This window comes from Delphinapterus leucas, chromosome 8 (genome assembly GCF_059928025.1).
Source record: "Delphinapterus leucas isolate spDelLeu-1000000601 "Yukka" chromosome 8, BTC_Dleu_Yukka2, whole genome shotgun sequence".
Lineage (NCBI taxonomy): Eukaryota > Metazoa > Chordata > Mammalia > Artiodactyla > Monodontidae > Delphinapterus > Delphinapterus leucas.
The window spans coordinates 60,798,310-60,821,216 of record NC_143136.1 but is presented as its reverse complement, the minus strand read 5'-3'; the positions used below and the strand labels follow the sequence as shown (position 1 = coordinate 60,821,216).

The 22,907-nt window shown below is 35.8% G+C and overlaps 1 protein-coding gene and 1 pseudogene across 3 annotated transcripts in view; one reads left to right on the top strand and one right to left on the bottom strand.

Moving 5' to 3' along the window:
* HAT1 (histone acetyltransferase 1) overlaps positions 1-22,393 on the top strand; it is a 49,871-nt gene extending 27,478 nt beyond the window's left edge. For 2 of the 3 annotated variants that reach the window (XM_089916668.1, XM_089916669.1), the window contains exons 5-11: positions 2,574-2,753; positions 3,026-3,147; positions 3,648-3,752; positions 4,078-4,184; positions 12,863-13,014; positions 15,870-15,986; positions 21,286-21,575. In XM_089916668.1, coding sequence (XP_089772794.1) covers positions 2,574-2,753; positions 3,026-3,147; positions 3,648-3,752; positions 4,078-4,184; positions 12,863-13,014; positions 15,870-15,986; positions 21,286-21,519 — 1,017 coding nt within the window. In that variant the 3' untranslated portion in view covers positions 21,520-21,575. Of the gene's footprint in view, positions 1-2,573; positions 2,754-3,025; positions 3,148-3,647; positions 3,753-4,077; positions 4,185-12,862; positions 13,015-15,869; positions 15,987-21,285; positions 21,576-22,012 lie in introns of those variants that run through there. The other variant, XM_022570038.2, reaches the window with a different exon arrangement.
* On the bottom strand, positions 6,174-12,341 carry LOC149748572 (28 kDa heat- and acid-stable phosphoprotein pseudogene; annotated as a pseudogene).
* Positions 22,394-22,907: the final 514 nt, after the last annotated feature.

The following is a 22,907-nucleotide window of genomic DNA, read 5'->3' as shown; positions in this document are numbered from 1 at the left end:
ATTCTTGAAGATAGGGAATTTTTCAGGGATCTTCAGAAACAATCTAAACGTTTAGCCACAAGCATTGGAACTAAAAGGTTTCAGTTAATCTTCAATTCTACATTAAATTGAAAATGAGTATATGGGGGTTTTCTCTAGTGGTAATTTTATTGTCTGGCCAGTAATCCAATATGAAAAATGAATATTTAACTGAACTAAAATATATTTATTCTTTTAGAAAAGAGTACAGATCTGTAAGACATGACAGTTATAGGATTTTTTTTTCTTAAAGCAGAATCCATTTAATAGAGAAATGCAGGCATTTTTCCTTTAGTGGTGCAAAGTTCTGAATTCTGGGTTTGAAGAGCTGTTTGGTTTTATGTTACGTATTTTATGTAATACATATACATTTTCTCTAATGATTATATGTAACAGATTCCTTGTTTTTAAACTTGGCCTTTTATTCCCCTGTAAAAGTTCTTAATGTGTAAACTTGCCCAGAGCAAAATATTTATTTGAAGATATTTATTACAATAAATAGGTATCCTTTGAAGGCTGAAAGTTAAACATTAACTCTCTTTCAACTTTGTTGAGCTCAAATCTTTGGCTGCTTTATCTGCTATCTGAACTGCTACTTGAAACTTAGAGTTTCTGAGAAATCTTTGAAATACATTTGGTGCCTGATATGTGAAGTTATTTGATCATGCTTTGCAATGCCTTGTTGAGAAGACAGGACACGGAAAGTTTTTAAAGTTAAAATTATATACACTGTACATGCCTTGAAGTGTTTTCTTTTAAATTGATAGATTGTAAACCTCTTTATTTAAAAGTAGTGTTTCTTGACTTTTTAAAACTTGAATTAATACTACTTTACCCATCGCTAGTTTGGATTTTAATTGCCACACAACAGACCTGTTAAACCTATCCCTTATTATTACACTTTCCTCTTGTAATTATTGAATTTGTACAAATTCTATAAAATATGCTTAAGATGGTCTCTTCACATTAGATAGCAGTATCAAGGAAAAATAATTTATCAAATAGTACTTTAAAAATAAGCAAACGTGGTCCTGTCAGATGCAGTTTATTTGATCTTGAGGGTGAATGGATTGTAAGGACTGGTGCACATATTAGAAATAAGCTGTTGGGCAAAATGTCGAAGAGCTATATTTTTAAATAATAGCTTTTTTTTTATAGCTATAAACAAGTTATATATAAATGTTGGTAGTACCAGAGCATTGAAAATAAAACTTGTTTGTGATAAATTCCATCCTTCGTTCTCTATCTGAAAATGTAACTGAATGATAATAAAGTGCTATTCATCTGCAGGTGCATTGCTTCTGCTTAGTTAAAAGATGTTTGAAAGGACAGGAATTAGTAGCATGTTGTATTAGCCTTTTGTAGTGTATTTTGTCCTAAGCATCTTAATTTCCCTGTTTTGAATGCTAAGTAGCAAGGGTCTTGGTTTAGAACTAATACCCATCATGCATGTAAACGGTATGAAAGAGCTGCTTAGTAAGTTAACACAAAGTGTTCTTGTGTCAGTCCTTGTGGAAATAGATACAATACAAACATTACAGCTGAACTCACGGCAAACTCCATTAAGTAAAAACCTGGCCTCATTGTTCAGGAAAAAGTTTGAATAGAATGCAAGCTCATTTTGTTGAATGTAATGTCAGGCTTTTAGGGACTGTATTGAGGGATAAGGTTTTGTTAAGTTGAGACCAATTCATTAAGTTTTATTGCCTGGTGAGAAGCAGTAATACTTTATTGTAAGACTTCATCAAATATTCATGGTTAAAGAGAAGTAGTAAATGTATTCAATCAAGTGGTCTTTGGGGTTTTGAAAAGGATTATGAAGTCTGCTCAGCTGATAGTTTAACATTCATTGAGGTTATTTAACAAGGATAATTTTAATCTCTGAGTTTAATTTTGTTGTCCAGGCTTGCCTTTTTTTACTGTCACAAATCCAGCTCTATAAAAATTGTGTCACATTATAGGATGAGTGGATAATATATCCATTCATATAATTTATGTATTTCCTAAGTGGGTATATTTTTTAAGTTATCTTAATTTTGAGTTTCGTGTATGAGGGAGTTATGACCTACTTGCTTATTGTGAGGTTGCCATTTGTTTGGTCAGACCCTAGCCTCACCTCACTACTGCTGGTGATCCTTTCATGTCTTGGATAATATACTCTCCTTGACACATGTAACATAATAAGCAGCTGTGTAAAATAATAAGCAGCCTTTTGTTTTGGCCAGTTTAAATTGTCTTGAAGGGACATAGTCAGCATTTTCTACATGATGTTAGAAATTTCTATAGGATTGCCCTCATTCTTGTAGTCGATTTCAGGCTACCCACCTCCTCTTTTTTATTTGTGTTATACTTGTGTTCATCTGACATTTTTGTGGCAGCATCCTGTACACATGAAACTCATCCTTTCCCAGTTCGCCGTGTGTTTGCACCTTTAGTTTAACAGTGAATTGAAGTTTTGTGATTTTTGTGGGTTTTGTGCATTTCAGAAAAACTACGCATGTTCAACTAAGTCAAATTTATTAATTTTTGTGTGTCCTTTAATCTCCATTCCTTAGGCAGATGATGTTGAGGGCAAAATTAGACAAATCATTCCACCTGGATTTTGCACAAACACGAATGATTTTCTTTCCTTGCTGGAAAAAGAAGTTGATTTCAAGCCATTTGGAACCTTACTTCATACATACTCTGTTCTCAGTCCAACAGGAGGAGAAAACTTTACCTTTCAGATTTATAAGGTAAAGATAAATCTAAATATTCCCTGGGTGAAAGTACCTCATTTGCCTGGAACCTGTATCCTGTTTTGATGTTTTTTTCTGTGATTTATTGTAACTTCAGGAAACAAGTCTTTGTCAGCATTAAAAACAAAGATCTGTTTTGTATGTGTGTCTGTGTACACATCTTAATCTGAGACTTCTAAACACTTTCCCACAGAATAGTTTTGTGTTCTACAGACTTTCACTTACCTCTGTGATGAGTTTCACCTGACTTTTCCTGGCTTTTTCCCTAGGCTGACATGACATGTAGAGGCTTTCGAGAATATCATGAAAGGCTTCAGACCTTTTTGATGTGGTTTATTGAAACTGCTAGCTTTATTGACGTGGATGATGAAAGATGGCACTACTTTCTAGTGTAAGTACAGTTCTAAAGCAACAGTAGACCTTATTACCTCCACAAAGCCAGCATTTTAATTGTGGCGGCCCAATTATTAGGACAGTATAATGATATTTTTCCCAGGAAAGAAAATCTATTGTTTATGAGGCTTGAGTTTTCCTTCATTATGCTTTGGGAGACCTTGAGAATAGAGTTGAATAAAATGCTGTTGTCCGTTAGGGCCCTGAATGTAGGCTTAAACAGTAAAACGAGCTTTGCCTGTGTTTTCTTTTACTTGCCACCTATTCATCTTTATAATAGGCAAGTGCACTGAAGTGATGTAAAGAGGTCTGATTTATCCAAGTTGCTGCACACCAATTAAGTGAATTGTATATTCAGAACATAGCAGGTGTACCCATTGGGCCCTCACAGAGTAGCTTGCTGACACTGAAAATTCAGTCAGAGAATGGAAAAGAAAATGGACACTGCATGGGAGCGCGACTGTAATTGACCTGCTTGGCTTTCTGTTTTATCTGCAGATTTGAGAAGTATAATAAGGACGGCGCTACACTCTTTGCGACTGTAGGCTACATGACAGTCTATAATTACTATGTGTACCCAGACAAAACCCGGCCACGTGTAAGGTAATTGGCAGTATAACACGTGCCTTGTCTTTTATTTCAGAAGAAGGAACTGCTGAAGTTTCCAATACTTTTTATAATAGTGTTGATTTGTTTTAAAAAAATCACCATTATTCATTGGCTATGTACTGATTTATTTCATTGTTCCCTTTGAAACAGTGTGGAAGATTGAATGTTTACAGTTTTGAGTATCTCAATAATTTTTGGAATTCTTGAAGGTGGATTGAAAAAAAAATCACACAAACTTTAAAGTGTTTATATTACTATAGTGACTTGCAATTTGTAAACCAGTCATGTTGTGATATTTTAATATAATTTCTTACTATAGTCAGATGCTGATATTGACTCCATTTCAAGGTCAAGGCCATGGTGCTCAACTTCTTGAAACAGTTCATAGATACTACATTGCATCTCCTTCTGTTCTTGATATTACAGGTATGTAAATTTTGATTTGTTGTTGAAAGAGCCTTTCTAAAAAATCTCTTCTTTACTAAATTTGGTTTTGTCAGAAATAACTATTTTATTTTAAATAGCAGCAGTCTCCTGAGGTCTTTTTGGAACTGTTTAAAAATGGCTTAAGGTTACATTTTAAATCATAAGCCTTTGTGGGATTGGATTGCATCTCTGAGTATGAAGTGCTCATTAATTGAACAAATTTAGGATAATGAATTGAATATATAATGGGAAATCTTAGGCATATATATGTTGCAAGTGTGGTATGACTTATTTGTTCAGTTTATTTGGCAGACAGTTTATAAAGTTGATGTATCTTTTCATCTAACTTTACTGCTACTGTTAAGTGATTTGGAAACTTGGGAGATACAGAAGTAATTACTAAAGTTAGTTTATATGAAAAGTTATAAATTGTTTAAGTGACACCTTCACTAGCTTAGTGACTTGCAAAATTATAGAAACATAGTACAAACAATAACACTTCTTTTTAGCTAAGCTCAAAATTGTTTAGCTTCTGTTTACTTATAGAGCTTGGACTTGGTACTACATGAAGGGACTTTTTTGGTGATTTTAATCTAGAGACTTAAGAGTTCACATAAGTAGTCTTTGTCTTCTCTAGTGGGTAATGTGCCAGCAGGGGTTGTTTCTGTGAAGCCTCTTAACCACTTTCTTCTTTCTACTCCAACCAATAAAGTCCTTGATACTTAGCACCAATTAGCAGATAAAGAATTTTATTTCTTAAATCTCAGTGAAGAGTCATCAATAATGGTAGCCTTTATTCATTGCAAACTGAAGTCTCTAAAGAGAAAATGCTAAACATGCTAAAGGACTTGTGAATTTGAAAACTGTGTATTGGCCTTTATTTTCAGTGTTAACATTTCTTAGCATTATAAATTACTAAATATGCCTTATCAGCTGTTCTAAGATATTTCTCCTCAATTTCCATACCCAGTCCTTTAAAAAAAGAAAAGTACAGAATTTTGTACTCTTTGGTTGTTTTAGTTGCCTGTAGCTCCATTATTTTGTATATTTTTTAAACTTTTTGGATCTTTATCAGGCTCTGAATTTCCCTTTGCAATCCAGGATATTCTTTATATTGAGATGGCCTTTTGCTTACTTGACATATAGCCAGATATAGTAAAAATTAAAACTTAACCATCAATGGCCTATGTTACAGGATAGATAGGTGTTTGTGGTGTAATTGCCACCCTTTTTTTTTTTTTTAGCACTTTTTTTTTTTGGCCGCGCCTCTCGGGTTGCAGGATCTTAGTTCCCCAATCAGGGATCGAACCCGGGCCCCGGCAGTGAGAGAGCCGAGTCCTAACCACTGGATTGCCAGGGAATTCCCTTTTTTAAGCACTTAAAGTAAAATACTGGAAAACAGTTCTTTATATCATGTGCCATCTTCCTTTTGAGGATGTCGGTATTCATAAGATATACAGCGTTTGAATACATATCGGTTGTATGACCTTACATATAGAATCGGTGGTTTGTTTCTTCCAGAATTATGAAGAGAGTTGCATTTGGCAATAGAAATTGATCTTGGGCTAGAATATATCTCACTATTATTAATCTATTAGTTGTATATTAAGAGCTAATTATATCTGTCCTTTAAATGTTCCTTGTAGTACTGGAATATGTTACATGGCTTTTTAGAGTGTTATCTATAAATTTTTTATAATATGAAATTTTTTTTTTTTTAATGATAGAAGAGCATTTATGTTGGTAGATGATGTATTTAACTTGGGAAAAAACTCAAGTTTTGATCCCACGTATCACTATAGATTTATATCCAAGCAAATTTCATCTTTTAAATGCATCACTCATCTGTGAAGGATGTCACAGATTAATGGGTGTTACCATTTTAGGTTCATTTTCAGGCTGACACCTTTAGTTAAAGTGCTGAAAGACTGAGTGGTGACTTGGCCCCTTATATTAAGCTGCAAACAAAATATTGTTAGTCTATAATGGCTTATTTAAAGCTAAGTGGAAATTTTTTTGCACAGTTTTTTAATATATGTGAAAATTTCTGATAAGACTGTGGCATGAGATTTTTTAGATTTTTCTCAACTGTAATTCTTTTACCTTTGATGTGCTTTTTCCTAAAATTCTGGGGGTATATAAGTTACTTAAGTTACTTAAGCTTTCACTCATACGAAATTTTATTTTAAACTGATATTAGCAGCACAGTTCTTTTTTCTAAACCAGTTCAAGAAGAGGTGGACTTGGAAAAACTGGTATTGAATAAGCATGTGCCTCACTATTAGCACTTAAAAACATTTTTTTTAAGAGATGCTTGCTTAAGAGTTTGTCACTTAGTAGAGATTTAATTAAAGCAGCTTTATTGAGGTATGATATACATAGCATTAAATTCATGCATTTTAAGTGTACAGTTCAGTATTCTTAGTACACTTGCCTAGTTTTACAACCTGTTTTAGAATATTTCTGTCACTGTAAAAAGATTCCCTCCTGTCCATTTGCAGTCAGTCCCCATCCCCAGTCTCTTGTATTGAGGATTGTGATCCATTTTGAGGTAATTTTTGTGCATTATGTGAGGAAAGTTTCTAAATTAATCTTCTTTACATGTGGCCATCCAGTTTTCCCAGCAGCTTGTTAAAAAGGCTATCCTTTCCCTTATTGAATTGCCTTCGTATGTTTGTTGAAAATCAGTTGCCCATAAATGTAAAGATTTATTTCTGGACTCTTTAATGATCTATGTCTATCCTTCTACCAGTACCATACTGTCTTGATTTTTTTTTTTTTTTTAAGAAACAGAGGCTGTTTATTCAGAATGCCGTCTTGATTTTTTATTGTAGCTTTATATATGAGTTTTTTTCGTGTGTGTATGTTTTGCCTTAATGATAATGTCAAGTTTAACCTGTTAAATATGTAAGTTGAATTTGTGGAGCATGTTCAGCCTGGTTGCTGTAGAATAACAGACGTTTCTTCGAATGATTGATGAGTAGAGTTAGAAATGGGTACTGGCCCTGGCCAGGTGGGTGGGAATGGAGCAGAGAGGAGAGGCCTCAGTCAGAGGGGCCTGGCCTGGGACGAGCCATGACCCTCAGGGACCCAGAGGCACAGGCTCCCAGAAGATAGTCCCTCTCTGAGTGAGCACCCAGACGACACAGACTAGGGCTGGTTGTCGCAAACTCATCAGCAGCTGACCCTGGTACAGCCACCCCGGAGGTGCAATCTGTGTGACCAGTGGAAACTCTTCTTACCCCACCTCTCAGACACACAATGCCCCTCCCAAAAAGTTTCCAGATTCTAAAAGCAGCAAAAACATTCAAATGGTTCCAGAAGAAATAGAGTCTTCATTTTTTGTCTCAAAGGTAGCAGCTGTTCCCTCACCGAAGCACAGTCCTCCTTTTCCCCCAAATGATTTTACATGTAAGATAATGAAGAGGAAGCCCCATGCAGTGAGGGGCTCCTAGCTGTGAGGGGCTACTACAGTGGTGCCAGGGTGTAGGGCGGGCAAGACAGGGCAGAGGTCCTGGCAGTGGGACCCAGTTGCCTGGTGTTTCTTCCTACAAGTCATGCTTACTTGTTCAGGGTGAGCAACTGCATTCATTTCCTGACAGAGTTTCATTATCATTTGTTTTCCTTTCCTCTTTCTTCCTAGCAACCTCCTGCCCCTCTTGCTTTCTGCTCTTTCTGAATGATCGATCACCAGCCAGGCAAGGTGGCCTTGGACTACTCCGTTTCCCCCGCTAAATACATTTTCATGTAATGCTCTTCTGCTTTTTCTTCTCAATGTCATCTTCTTCTCTCCTTGAAAGCTCCTTTGGCCTATCTAGATCTAGTTGCGTGATCTGTCTGATTGTCTGTGCCACCTGGTTGGGGTTCTTGATGTTAATGAGCCCTCCTACGCCTTTGCTGGTGGTCAGCTTCATCCTCACTGTCTTCTGAGGCTAGAGATTTCTTCTTTCTGGAGTCACCTGCAGCCCCATCTCTACCCTCTTTCCTTGGTCCTCTTCTTCCCTGGTCGCCTGCTTTTCAGCTTGGAGCTCTTTGTCAGTCTCCTTGGGACTCAAACACTGCCTAGCCCAGCCTTTGTGGTCTCCCTTTTGCCCTCTGGGCATCCTGGCTCCAGTGGCAGCAGAGCCTCGACCTTTATATTAAGTTTTGAAATTGGGAAGTGAAAGTCCTCTGTGTTCTTTTTCAAAATTGTTTTGTTATACAGGATCCCTTATATTTTCATAAACATTTCTATTTGTTTTCTACTTCGTTGATCTCCACTTTAATTTTCATTATCCTTATTGCTTTGAGTTTAATTTGTTCTTTTTCTAGTGAAGATTGAAACTTAGGTTATTGATTTGATGTCCTCCTTTTCTAATATAGACATTTAAATAATACTTAAATATATATTTATATATAAATACAAGTACTGCTTTTACTGATCACATAAATTTTCATAAATTGTGCTTTCATTTCATTCAGTTCAAAATATCTTCTAATTTCCGTTGTGATTTCATTTTGACCCATGGGTTGTTTGGAAACATGTTGTTTAATTTCCAAATATTGTGGATTTCCATATTTCCTTCTGTTGTTGATATCTAATTTAATTCCATTATTGTCAGAGAACATGCTTTGTATGACTTCAGTTATTTTTCATGTATTGAGTTTTGTTTTATGGCCTACGTAGGGGCCACAGACTTTTTCTTTAAAGGACTAGGTTGTAAATATTTTATGCTTTGCAAGCCACATAAATTCTCTGTTGCACAGTCTTACTGGTTTTTTGTTTTTTTGTGTTTTTTACAACCATTTAGAAACCAGTCTTAGTTTACATGTCATACAAAAGCAGGCCATGGATGAGATTTGACCACTGCGCCATAGTTTATAGACCCTTTGCCCAACATATAATCTATCCTGGTGAACGTTGCACATGTACTTGAAAAGAGTGTGTATTCTGCTCTTGTTGCGTGGAATGTTATATAAGTATCAGTTCAAGTTGGTTGATAGAGCTGTTCAAGCTGTTCTATCCATTATTGAGAGGATAGTGTTGACATTTCCAGCTATTTTTGTTGAATTGTCTGTTTCTCCCTTTAATTCTGTTAGCTTTCATTTCATGTATTTTGGGGTTTTCTTATTAGTTGTGTATATGTTTATAATTTTAATGTTGTCTTTATGAGTTAACTTGTGATAAAATGTGCCCTTTTTTCTCTTGTAATCTTTTTGTCTTAAACTATTTTTTCCTAATTTGTGTGGGGGTGGGGTGGGATGGGTAATGTCTTAAACTCTATTTTGCCTGATACTAATATGGTCGCTCCAGACCTTATATTGTTTGCATGGTGTATCTTTTTTCATCCTTGACTTTCAGCCTGTCTTTGAATCTATGATGTTTCTCTTGAAGATAGCATATAGTTGGACCCTTTTTTATTCAGTCTAACAATCTCTGCCTTTTGATAGGAGTGTTTAATATGTTTACACTTAATGTAATTATTGCTATGGTTGAAATTATGCCTGCCACTTTGCTATTTGTTTTCTTTTTTTCCCTTTAGTTATTCATTCATTTTTATTGAAGTTTTTTTTTTTTTAGTTATTTGCTTAATGGTTGCTCTGGGGATTACAATATGCATCTTAATTTATAACAGTCTATTCAGATTAATATTTAATTTCAGTAAAATGAATTGCTCCATCACAGTTATTCTCTCTCCCCTCCTTTGTGCTATTATTGTTATGTAAATTGATGTTGCCTCTTTATATCTTGTAAGCCAAACATTGGTTTTATAATTATTTTTTCATGTAATTATCCTTTAAACCAGTTGAGAGAAAAATAATATTTATTCCAGTTTTTATATTTATCTTCATAACTATTGGTGTTCTCAATTTCTTCTTGTGGACTTGAGGTACCATGTTTCTTTAGCCTAAAGAACTTCCTCAGTATTTCTTGAAAGGCAGGTCTGCTAACAACACATTTCTTCAGTCTGCTTTTCTGGGAATGTCCTTATTTCACTTTCATTTAGAAGGATAATTTTGCTGGATATAGAAATCTTGACTGACAGTATTTTTCTTTCAGTACTTTGAATATATCACCCCACTGATTTGTGGCCTCCATGGTTTCTGATGAGTTGTTTCCTCTTGCGGCTTTCAAGATTTTCTGTTTGTCTCTAGCTTTTGACAGTTTGATTATAATGTATTTAGATGTGGATCTCTGTGTTTTTCCTAGTTGAAGTTTGTTGAGCTTCCTGGATGTATAGATAAATGTTTTTCATCAAATTTAGGAAGTATTTGGCCATTATTTCTTCAACTATTCTTTCTGTCTCTTTCTCTCATCTTTCTTTTTGAGACACAGATTACAGTTATGTTGGTACACTTGAATGGTTTTAATTTAGGTTTATGTCAGTCCACTTTACATTTTATAAAGCTGCAGAGTACAAGTGAGGAGGTTATTGTAGTTGCTGGTGGCATCACATAGGAGAGGAATCAGAATGTCCTTCAGGTTTCTGGGTGGCTTGTATAACTCCATGGTGTGACCAGATTAATATGGAAAAGTCTGAAGAATGAGATAAAGTAACTAATTACATTACAATCTTATGTTTATTTGGTGATTTTCTTTGTAGATCTGCATTTGTTATTTTGTTTACTGTTGATTTTATTATCTGTACATTCCTGATAGATCATAATTTCATAACAAACTGATGCCATGACAGAATTTCACTTTACCACCTTAAAGCCACGGTCATATAATGTTTACCTAATAATTACATGTATATGAAGTGCTGCATAGACGCATAAAGATGGTATTTAAGTACATATGGATTGAATGAATAAATGACTCAATCATAAAACATCACCCTTAGCTCAGACTCTTTTATAAACAGCTTTATTGAGATATAGTTAACATGTCATTCAATCCACTTATTTAAAGTGTACAATTTTTTAAAATTTAATTAATTAATTAATTAATTTGGCTGCATTGGGTCTTCGTTGCTCGGTGCGGGGTTTCTCTAGTTGTGGCAAGCGTGGGCTGCTGTTTGTTGTGGTGCACGGGCTTTTCATTGCGGTGGCTTCTCTTGTTGCAGAGCACAGGCTCTAGGCATGCGGGCTTCAATAGTTGTGGCTCGCAGGCTCAGTAGTAGTGGCTCATGGGCTCTAGAGTGCAGGCTCAGTAATTGTGGCGCACTGGCTTAGTTGCTCCGTGGCATGTGGGATCTCCCCAGACCAGGGCTCGAACCCGTGTCCCCTGCACTGGCAGGCGGATTCTTAACCACTGTGCCACCAGGGAAGTCCCAAAAGTTATAAATTTTGATATAGCCCTGTTTATCTACTTTTTCTTTAGTTGCTTGTGCTTTTGGTTTGTTGTCTAAGAAACCATTGCCTAACCAAAAGTCATGAAGATTTACTCCTATGTTTTCCTCTTTGTAGTTTTACCTCTTACACTTAGGTCTATGATCCGTTTTGAGTTAATTTTTGTGTATTGTGTGAGGAAAAGGGATCCAACCAACTTCATTCTTTTTGCTGTGGAGATCCAGTTGTCCAAGTGCCATTTGTTAAAAGACTATTCTTTCTCTCATTGAACTGTCTAGGTACCCTTCTCAAAAATTAATGGGTCATAAATGTATTGGTTTATTTTAAACTCTCAACTCAGTTCCACTGATCTACATGTCCATCCTATGTCAGTATCACACTGTCTTGATTACTGTAGCTTTGTAGTAAGTTTTGAAATCAGGAAATCTGAGTCCTCTAACTTTTGTTCTTTTTCAAGGTTGTTTTGGCTATTCTGAGTTCCTTGCATCTCCATATCAGTTTTAAGATGAGCTTGTTAATTTCTGCAACAAAAAAAGCCAGCTGGGATTTTGATAGGGATTGCATTGAATAATTTGTAGAGTATTGATATTGTAACAAAACTGTCTTGTGAACTATGAACTAGCTCAGACGTTAACATTCTTTGTTTCAAGTCTTCTACTGATCAGAAAATGAGGGCTCAGAGAAGTGAGGTAATTTGCATAAAGTCCAACATCTGTGAATGACAGAACTGGGACTCAAACACATGTTCTCTGGCTGCAGTATTTTTTCTACCTATCATGTTTTGATATTTTCCTTGTCCACTACTTAGTCTAATGTAGCTAACATAGACAAACATAAAGGAACATCTATGCTATCCAGATGCAATGAAGAAAGAATCAAAATCATATTTTCATTTTATTCTCTAAATAAAAAAGATTTGTTTTGTAAAAGGAAGAATTTTTTTAATTGGGTGAAAGAAGCCTAGCAGACTATAAAGGTTATTAAAGTAAAGGAGTTATAAATTGAGCTTTGGAACCCTTAGGTATCAGAAAATACTTGCTTTTGGAGTTGATTTTGCAAACTTGAATCTCTTGTTTATACAGCTGCTTTAACTGAAAATAAAACTAAGGTACATATATATGATAACAGACCATTCAAAAAGTTTACATTTGAAAAGGAGTAGCTCTAATTTCACAAATAATATATATGTATTTGCAAAGGGATTGCATCTATAATTTTATTTGACAAAGATAATAGTGCTGTTGTTTGATTTATAAGGAATAATCCTTTCACATTGTAACTTTTGTATATATATATAATTCTTTTAAGAATATTTGCCTTTCTAAGCTTAGCATGTATATTGAGGTTGCAAATGATGAAGAAATTATGTTAGGTAAGGGAAATGTTATTCTGCTTTATTTCTTTAGCGGAAGATCCATCCAAAAGCTATGTGAAATTAAGAGACTTTGTGCTTGTGAAGCTTTGTCAAGATTTGCCCTGTTTTTCCCGGGAAAAGTTAATGCAAGGATTCAGTGAAGATATGGCAATAGAGGCTCAACAGAAGTTCAAAATAAATAAGGTACTTTTAGTCTGTAGGAGGAAAACATTCAAACTTTGAAAAAAAATTTTTTTAAGTACATATGTAATTTAAACATTGCAAATATATTAAAAATACAGGCCCTGAAGCCAAATTGCCTGGGGTCAAATTTGGCTTCACCACTTGCTCTTAGGGCAATTTAGTTTACCTCCTTGTGCTTCAATTTTCTCATTAATAGAATGGAAAGATAATTGATTTCATGGCTATATTAAGTGTAACAAGGAGAACAAAGATGGATAGTAGGATCTTATTTTTGCTTTTTAAGAAAATGTTTATCTAAACTGGTAAAGTAGTTAATGCCCCTGGAGACTGTATTGGTGGGGAGGAGGGTTGGAATAAAACACTTAACTTTCAGTTTTTATACTTCTGTATATGTTTGTTTGAATTTTAAAGTAGTAAATATCTTAAGTACAGAAAAAATAATATGGGAGTTCAGAGGAATTTGTTATATTTATGTAAGCAAGAAATCAGAGTATTTCATAGAAGGGATGCATTTGATCTAAGCCTTGAAGAATGGGTAGGTTTTGGATTATAAACGTATGAGGGATGAAGAGTATTCCAGTAATAAGGAGTAGCAATTAGTGGTGGTGGTGGTATGAATTGGGAGATTGGGATTGACATATATACACTAATATGTACAAAATAGATAACTAATAAGAACCTGCTGTGTAAAAAAATAAATAAAAAAAATTTTAAAAAAAAAAGGACTAGCACTTGATACTATTGACTTCCCCTCCCTTGGCTTCTAAGGTACTACAGTTCCTGGTTTTCCAGTTAACCACTGTGCTCATCTTTTTTTGAGATACTGTCTACTAGCTTCTACTCTTCCGTATGCTCTCTAAATATAATTCTTCCCCAGAGTTTTTTATCCAATCCTCATTTCTTCTCATTCTACTTAATTCTACCTGGAAGAGCTCATCTAAATCTTCAATCCAAATTTTCCTCCTGAGCTCCAAAACTGTATACCAAAAGTTTACTAGTCACTGACCTTCAACAAGCAACTTAATTTAAATTGAAACTTTCCATCTTCTTCTGCATAAAAACACTTTAATGGCTTCCGGGCTTTAAGATAAAATGTGATTTTAGAAATAATTTATATTTCCAGACTGTATTAAACCTTTATTAATGAGACTTTATTTAATAGCTCAGCCTTTAAAAGAAAGAGAATATGAGCACATTATTGGGATTAAAACTCCTTAGTATGGCACACAGATCCCATCATAATTTGGCCCCTGCCTACCTTGCTAGCCTCAGCTTCCTACCACTTTCCCACACGCTCTGGCTTTGCTGAACTTCTTGTCATTTCCCAACTATGCTACAACTTTCCTCCTTTTATGTCCCTGTATATAAGCTGCTCCCTTTGCCCTTATACTCCCCTTCTTCTGTTCCTCCATCTTTGCTTGGCCAGATAGTACTCATTTTTCAGGCTCAGCTCAAGTGTTTCTTCCAGAAAGTTCAATGTTATCTTCTCAACCTCTATATACCTGACCTCTTCCCCACTCCCAATAAATAGGTAAGTGAAATGACAGAAATAGGAGAACTGTAGACCTACTCCTTTGGCTTCAGTGTTACCCAAACTTCCTGATTCTTCTTATATTTCTTTGACTGTTTTTCTCTGTTTTTTGTCTGCTCCTTAACTGTCACTATACTACAGGGTTCTGACCTCTCCCCTGTCTTCACTGTGTATGTTTTCCTTGGGTGATCTTAACCATTAACTAGTCTTATGGTTTAAACTCTTGCCCTGTATACTGATATTGCTTAAATCCTTACCCTTAGACTAGAATTTTCTTCAGATTTATATGTTCTGCTGCCTCCTAAATCTCTCCTACTCTGAAAACTGTTATTCCATACCCTCCTCCACAGCCAGTCTTAACTCTTCTATATTTCTAGAATCCTTGGTCCCTTAGTATTCTTATTTGTGCTATCTCAGTTCATGCCCTTGTCTTTTTTTTTTCTGGCTGTATTGGGTCTTCATTGCTGCACGTGGGCTTTTCTCTAGTTGACGGGCTTCTCATTGCGGTGGCTTCTCTTGTTGCGGAGCACGGGCTCTAGGTACGCGGGCTTCAGTAGTTGTGGCTCGCGGGTTCTAGAGCGCAGGCTCAGTAGTTGGGGCGCACGGGCTTAGTTGCTCCGCGGCGTGTGGGATCTTCCCGGACCAGGGCTCGAACCCGTGTCCCCTGCATTGGCAGGTGGATTCTCAACCACTGCGCCACCTCATCATTTTTTGCCTGATTTAATAACTGAGCTTCCTAATTGGTCTCCCTCCCCTTCTTTTGCTACCATTTTTATGTAGCTGAGAAAATGCTTTATTTAAAACTCAAACCTGTTACCAACTAGATAAAACCCAGCTCTTTAACCCAGTATGTAAGGCTTAGTGCTCTTGCTCCACCCTCACTCTGCTGCTACTCCTCGCGTTTTTTTTGTTTGTGCTCGAGCAGTGTCAAACTGCTTCTGCATGTGTGTGCATGCGACATGCACACACACATAGTGCCCTCGCCTCTTTCAAGTATAGCATGCTCCCGTTCCTTTAAGATTCACTCAGGTTTTATTCCCCCAGGAATCCTCTTCTAACATTTCCCCCATTCCCAGGCTGTGCTACCATAATATCCTATGCATATTTCTATCATTAAATTAACCATACCTTAGTCATTTGTGTTACCCACTAGACTGCTAGCTCCTTGAGGACAGAGATTATATATCTTTTATTGCTTTTTGTCTGGCACCTAGCACAATTTCTGGCCTATGACAAATATTCAATATATGCTGTGTTCTTTTGGGAAAGTGTTACTGTTTTGTAATTTGAAATGTTCATATTTTTCTTTTGTTTGGTTTATTAGCAACATGCCAGACGGGTTTATGAAATTCTTCGACTACTGGTAACTGACATGAGTGATGCTGAACAATACAGAAGCTATAGACTGGATATTAAAAGAAGACTAATTAGCCCATATAAGGTAGGACTTTCAAGTGTCTTAAACATTATATTCTTGTCACTGTTTAAAATAAAGAAGAAAATCTAGCAGATGCCAATGTATGGGAGAGTCCAAATCGTTTTGCTAAATTAACTTTTACAAAAGTGAAAATATTCTTCCAGTTAGTTATAAGAATTCTCCCTGTCATAATTTTCCAATGTAAGCTATAAATCTGTTTCCATTCACTTAAAAATTAATCCCAAGGATAGTCTACTCATGATTATTTTTTTCTTTCATTTGTATGCATCTTTTTAAAAACTGAATGCCCAGAATCTTCCCTAACAAAGTTATCTTGTTAGTTTTTTCTAATTGTCTTCCCATTTGTCATATATATTCTGTTTACCTTTGCTCCTTTCTTCCTAAATATGGCCTTGATTGCCATTTGTAACCTCTATATTTGACCATAGCTGAAATTGCAACTTAGTGTTGTTTACCTCTTTTTTTGTTACTGTTGTTATTCTTGCTCCATTCCCCCCGCTTTTTTTCATCTCCTTTATTTTCCTCTAGCTCAAAAATCTCCCCTCCTAGATCAGGTCTGGCCTCATCATCATTTGGCCGTTATTAAGGTAGATATTGTCCACGCCAGCTTGTGTGGAGGAGGATTTGCTGTGATTCTTGTAGCTGGGCAGTAATCTGATTGGAGAGAATATTCATTTATTTATTCAACAACTAATTATTGAGCACCTGACATGTGGTTGCTGCATTTGAATACACTATACCTAGAGGCTTATACAGCACAGTAGCTGGGAACATAAATGACAAATTCGAATCTGTCTTAAGATTGAAGGAGAAAGTCAATTAATAATGAGTACTTAATGTATCAAGTACACATAGTTCTGATTTTTCTTTTTTTAAAATATTTATTTTATTTGGCTGTGCTGGGTCTTAGTTGCGGCATGTGGGATCTAGTTCCCTGACCAGGGATTGAACCCAGGCCCCCTGCATTGGGAGGGCAGAGTCTTAGCCATGGGACCACCAGGGAAGTCCCTGATTTTTCTAAATTAATCCAAGTTTTATTTATCATAGATTCTGCTTTATAGAGCCAGTCTTTTGAATGTTGATGGTATATAGGTCGTACTACTCGTTGAATCCCAGCTCTTTTCCTTTATCACATCTTGTTTGCAGTGCAACCGTATTTCCTAATTTGTTATTGTAATTCTAAACATATCACATTCTGAATATAAAAATAATTATTTGCCTATGACTATAAATCCTTGTATCTCGAATTCATATATATTTTTTTCTTCATAGTGCCATTTTATTAAGCAATTTAATGGATTGATTTTCTATCTTATGAACTACCATCTGCATATAACAGGTTGTAATAAATTATAATGGTCTCTGTTCCCAAAAATTGTCCGAAGTAACATTTTATTCTATATCAATCCTTATGTTTATCAATTCAGAAACATCAGAAAATTGGTAGAAATGGTACTTTCCAAAGATTTTGATCTTTAATATTAATTTGTTAGCTAGAAAATTTTTTATGATGAAATTAGGCATTAGAACAATATAATTAGGTGTTATCATGACAACATTTAAGAGTATTAAAACTGTTTTAGTAAAGTAAAATAATTTATTGAATTATGCATCTCAGATACTTGTGATATTTTATATAGGCAGATGTAGCGAATGAGAGAGAATGAATTATAAGTATATATAGTAGTCATGAAGTTAAGCCAAACAATGGGAATTTCTGTAGTTCATAAAAGCAAGTATTGTCTACTCTTAAAGAATGATGATTTTTTTTATATTAAGTATTCTCACCTGTCTAGCAAGTTCACCTTATCTAAAAGACAACCAAAGACTGGTTATTAAACTCTGTAAATTCTTAACAGCCAAAATGGGTATCACCATCCTTGCACTAAAGCTCATACACAAATTATAAATTCTTCAGATACTTGCTCAAACCCTAGTTATAGTATGCACATTTTAATGAGTTTAGTTATCCAGTATTCTTTCTCATTGAGAAAACCAAGAAATCTTGAGGGTCCTCTCCCCTACTTTGGGTTGATAGCCACAATGTGGTTGAAAACTTACCACAAACTTAGTAGAAGCCTAGAAATAGTTGAATGCCCTATAGGCATGGGAGGAGTTATAAGATTTCTTTGTTGAATGTACGCAAGTGATTTTCTCCAATTTGTCATTCCAAGTTGATACTCATATACTTTGTTGTGCTATCACAGCATTCTCAAATGCAAAATTATATTTAAGAATAAAGTAAAATTGCTTAATATTGAGTGTGGCTTCAAATTTTTTTAGGTCTTAAAATGTATGCCAAATGGGGAAAGTTTGGAGTTTAGAATTTCCATTTTTACTTCAACACATTTTATGAAAAGAAATTATAATTTAGATTGTCATAAGTTATTACTGAGGTATGAAATTATTTACTGATAGCAAAGTCCACCAATTCTGTGCTGCCTTTATTTGAGGGCTCAAATTTCTGTATCAGCTTAATCACACTGTCCCACTAAGAAATTTTTTGGGTAGCTATTAGAAGTAGTTGTACCTTACTTTAAAAGTTCTGTAAACACTGATAATTCATTTGTATCAGTGCCAAGAAGGGATAAAAATAACCTATATTAACTAGAATCATTTTTTAAAAGCACAAAAAGAAACTCTGTTAGTACAGAAGTAATTTTCAGGTGTTCAAAAAATAAATTTGAACAATTTGGCTAAAAAAAGAAAAGTTGGTACAGCTGCTTGATTTTAGCATTGAAGTTTTTATAGTGTTTCATGGGTTTTTTTTTGTTTTTTTTTTTTTTTTTTTGCGGTACGCGGGCTTCTCACTGTTGTGGCCTCTCCGGTTGCGGAGCACAGGCTCCAGACGCGCAGGCTCAGCGGCCATGGCTCACAGGCCCAGCCACTCCGCGGCATGTGGGATCCTCCCGGACCGGGGCACGAACCTGCGTCCCCTGCATTGGCAGGCGGACTCTCAACCACTGAGCCACCAGGGAAGCCCCAAATCAGTTTTTTGTTTTTTGTTTTTTGGGGGTTATTTTGGCTGTGTTGGGTCTTCGTTGCTGCGCGTGGTCTTTCTCTAGTTGCAGCGAGCGGGGGCTACTTGTCATTGTGGTGTGTGGGCTTCTCTTTGCAGTGGCTTCTCTTGTCTCTTGTTATGGAGCACGGGCTCTAGGCGCGTGGGCTTCAGTAGTTGCAGCATGTCGGCTCAGTAGTTGTGGTACACAGGCCCTAGAGCGCAGGCTCAGTAGTTGTGGCGCACGGGTTTAGTTGCTCCGCGGCATGTGGGATCCTCTGGGACCAGGGATCAAACCCACATCTCCTGCATTGTCAGGCGGACTCCTAACCACTGCGCCACCAGAAAAGTCCCAGTTTATTTTCTTAAGGTTTTTTTTTAAACACATTATTTAAAAGATTAATTTGTAATATTTCATACATAAAGTGTTGTGTATATATAGTTTCAGGAATATTAAAGTTATTTTAATATTCCTGAACAGTAAACAAGTTATTTTAAAAATTGAACCACAGTTTACATGCTCATGAGGAGCTTCTATATAATAGTTTCACATTTTTCCATAAAGCTAGTACATGTAGTTTTTATTCCAAGGTACTTAGAACTCTTAAATTTAATTCAGAGATGTACTGCCATGCCCATAAAAATTATAATAGAGATTAATTCTGACATCCATCTGAAAAAAACTGACAATGAAGAAATTGAAGGTGGCAAGGAAGGGGGAGATAAATTGGGGAAGTAAGCACTCTTAGAGATTTAAAAACAAGATAATTTAAAACAGTATGTTACTGGCACATGATTCATTCTATAGGTTATTTGGAACAGAATTGATAGTCAAGAAATATTTAAGAATTAATATGATGGTTCTGTTGTATATAAGAATTTAATATGATTGGAGGCATATTCAAGCAGTATGGTTAGATTATTTCATAAATGTTATAACTGGTTAGCAGTTTAGAAAAATAGCTTTTATTCCTGCCACATACCACAATAATTTTTGGATGCATAACCCTTTAGTTCCTGAGCTGTTTCCTTAACTTAGATGCTCTCATATAGGGCAGTTGTGCCTCTTGGCAGAAAAAATAACTTTTACAGCAGAAACAAAGCATTTATCATCCACATGATTGAAGAGTAAGAAATATACTGTCTTTCCAGGCCTTGGGAGCAATAAATTTGAATTTTCATCACTTCTCTAGAATATTCAAAGTGTGGTTAGAAGATCAGCAGCATTGGGAATTCCCTGGTGATCCAGTGGTTAAGACTCTGCACTTCCACTGCAGGGGGTACCGGTTCGATCCCTGGTTGGGGAACTAAGATCCCCCAAGCCGTGCTGGGGGGGAGGGGTCGGGGGGGGGGAGATCAGCAACATTAACATCACCTGGGAACTTGTTAGAACTGTAGAATCTCACCCCACCCCAGACCTGCTGAATCAGAATCTGCATTTTGACAAGGTTCCCAGGTGATCTTTGTGCACATTTAAGTTTGAGAAGCACTGTATATGTCTATATTCCAGAATTATTAGGGTTTCCTTTAAGGGGACATTTATTAGTTTTTAGGATGGATTTAAAATATCATTTTTAGGGTTTTGTGGGGTTTTTTTTTAATGTCTTTGGAAGTCAGTTAGATATAGGGACTCAGAATACAGACTTCCAAGCAGATCATTAAAAGCTGAATCCTGGCTTCTCAGCTTACTACCTCCGTAAGTTATTTAACTCCTGCACCTTTTTTTTCTTTATCAATTGAAGAAGATTATAGTGCCTATCTTATAGAGTTGTTAGGATTACATGAGTTAATATATGTGATTCCTGTTCTCTATGTAGAGTTAGCTCTTCGTTATATGCTTTAATAAAAGAGGATTGTTATAATCTAGAACAGTTTATCCAAAATGTATGAAGGTTTCATATATTACAGTGTTTTATATAATGCAGTGTTGCCACCCACCCAGGAATCCTGGAGTCCTTCTTCATTCTTCTTTCCCCACATCACCCAGTGTTTTCTTCCCTAAATCTGTTCTGTTTCTTCCATCTCTGCTGCTACTGACTTGGTCTAGACTTTCATCATCTCTTACTTGAAGCGCTGCAGGAGCTGCTGACCTGGCCCCCCAGTCCTGTCCTCAGCATTACTAACAGTATTGTTCTGATACAGTGTCCTGTTTAAAAGTTGTTACCAGCTCCTCAGTGTGGTGCAAACTCCTCAGCATGGTGGTTTCCTTCTCAGTAAAATGGAGAGGGTTTAATAAGATAATGTATGTCTGGACAGTAGAGACTCAGTAAATGCTAGTTAATATTGTTTTTTTAAATGTGACAGGGCTTCCCTGGTGGTGCAGTGGTTGAGGGTCCGCCTGCCGATGCAGGGGACATGGGTTCGTGCCCCGGTCCGGGAAGATCCCACATGCCGCAGAGTGGCTGGGCCTGTGAGCCATGGCCGCTGAGCCTGCACGTCCGGAGCCTGTGCTCCACAACGGGAGAGGCCACAACAGTGAGAGGCCTGCGTACCGCCAAAAAAAAAAAAACAGTGACAGTTTTGGGCTCATCTTTCTGAAACTCTTCCAACAATTTATGTTGAAATTAACATGTGGCTCATAAATACATCTCTGGGTAAGGGAACTCGTAAATGAGCCTAGTGGCAGAAGCCAGTTTGGAATGAAAATTAATGTAATTAATTATTAAATAGTGAGATGAAATAATAGCACTTAATCTCAGTTGTCTTTCTTCAGTTAATATATTTTTTTTTATTAAAGAAGTATTTGAGTGTCTGTACTGGCCAGTTCTTTATTATGCTTTGGAGAGGGGGCTGTTAGTCACATATCTATATTTACCATTAATTGACACAAATTACATGTCTTCTGGAACCTTTCTTTTAGAGAGTTTATAATTCACGGTTAACATTATGTTTAGGCTTCCTTAAGAAAAAATGTATGGGACAAATTTGGGCATATTCCTTCTATTATTTTTAACATTGGAGACTTATATTTCTTTATATTAGAATTTTATTAGCTTTCTTAGTCTAACCAATAATTGTGTTTGTTGCTTAGAAAAAACAGAGAGATCTTGCTAAAATGAGAAAATGTCTCAGACCAGAAGAACTGACAAACCAGATGAACCAAATAGAAATAAGCATGCAACATGAACAGCTGGAAGAAAGCTTTCAGGAACTTGTGGAAGATTATCGACGTGTTATTGAACGCCTTGCTCAAGAGTAGAGGTTATACTTCTCTGTACAGGAAGTTTGAAAATTTCTGTACATGTGTTGTGAAAAATCAGATGATTTTAATTTTAAAATCTTGTAACATTTTACTTACATTAAAAGTTATCTTTAGTTAAATATTTTCTTTTGGAGAGATTGTATATTTTAAAATACTGTTTAGAGTCTATGAGCATATATTACATTAAAAAAAGATATAGCTTCTAAAATACCACTGCACTTGCTTCCCTTCTTAAACAGTGTAATAAATGCTTAGTTGTGATATGTGAATGTGTACTGATATAATTCTTAAATACTTATGATAAACTTCTTCAGTCTTGTTAAAAAACGTTAGGTTTTAAGCTTTTACTATAATTCCTCCCACACTTTGCTTCTAAGATTTTACATCTGGCACCTTTAAAACACATTTCTTTAAGGTCTTCCTAGTACTCTTGGTCTTACTATGTGATTTTTCTAAGTAGGAAATGTTCCTAGTGTAGAGTTGTTTTAAATAAACTATTAACCACTTGTTGGAAGTAGGGCAGGTAATAGAAGGGAAACTAAATACAGCCTAAAACCTAAATGTTTGGCATCAAATATTAATTGAAGATAATTTGGAAGTTACCATAAACATTTTATAAATAATAATATAAGATAGAAATCAGTTCATAAATCCAGTTTACACACCATTGTTGAAATATATCTTGTGTAAAATGAGGTATATATCTGTTGTGATTTGATATAAG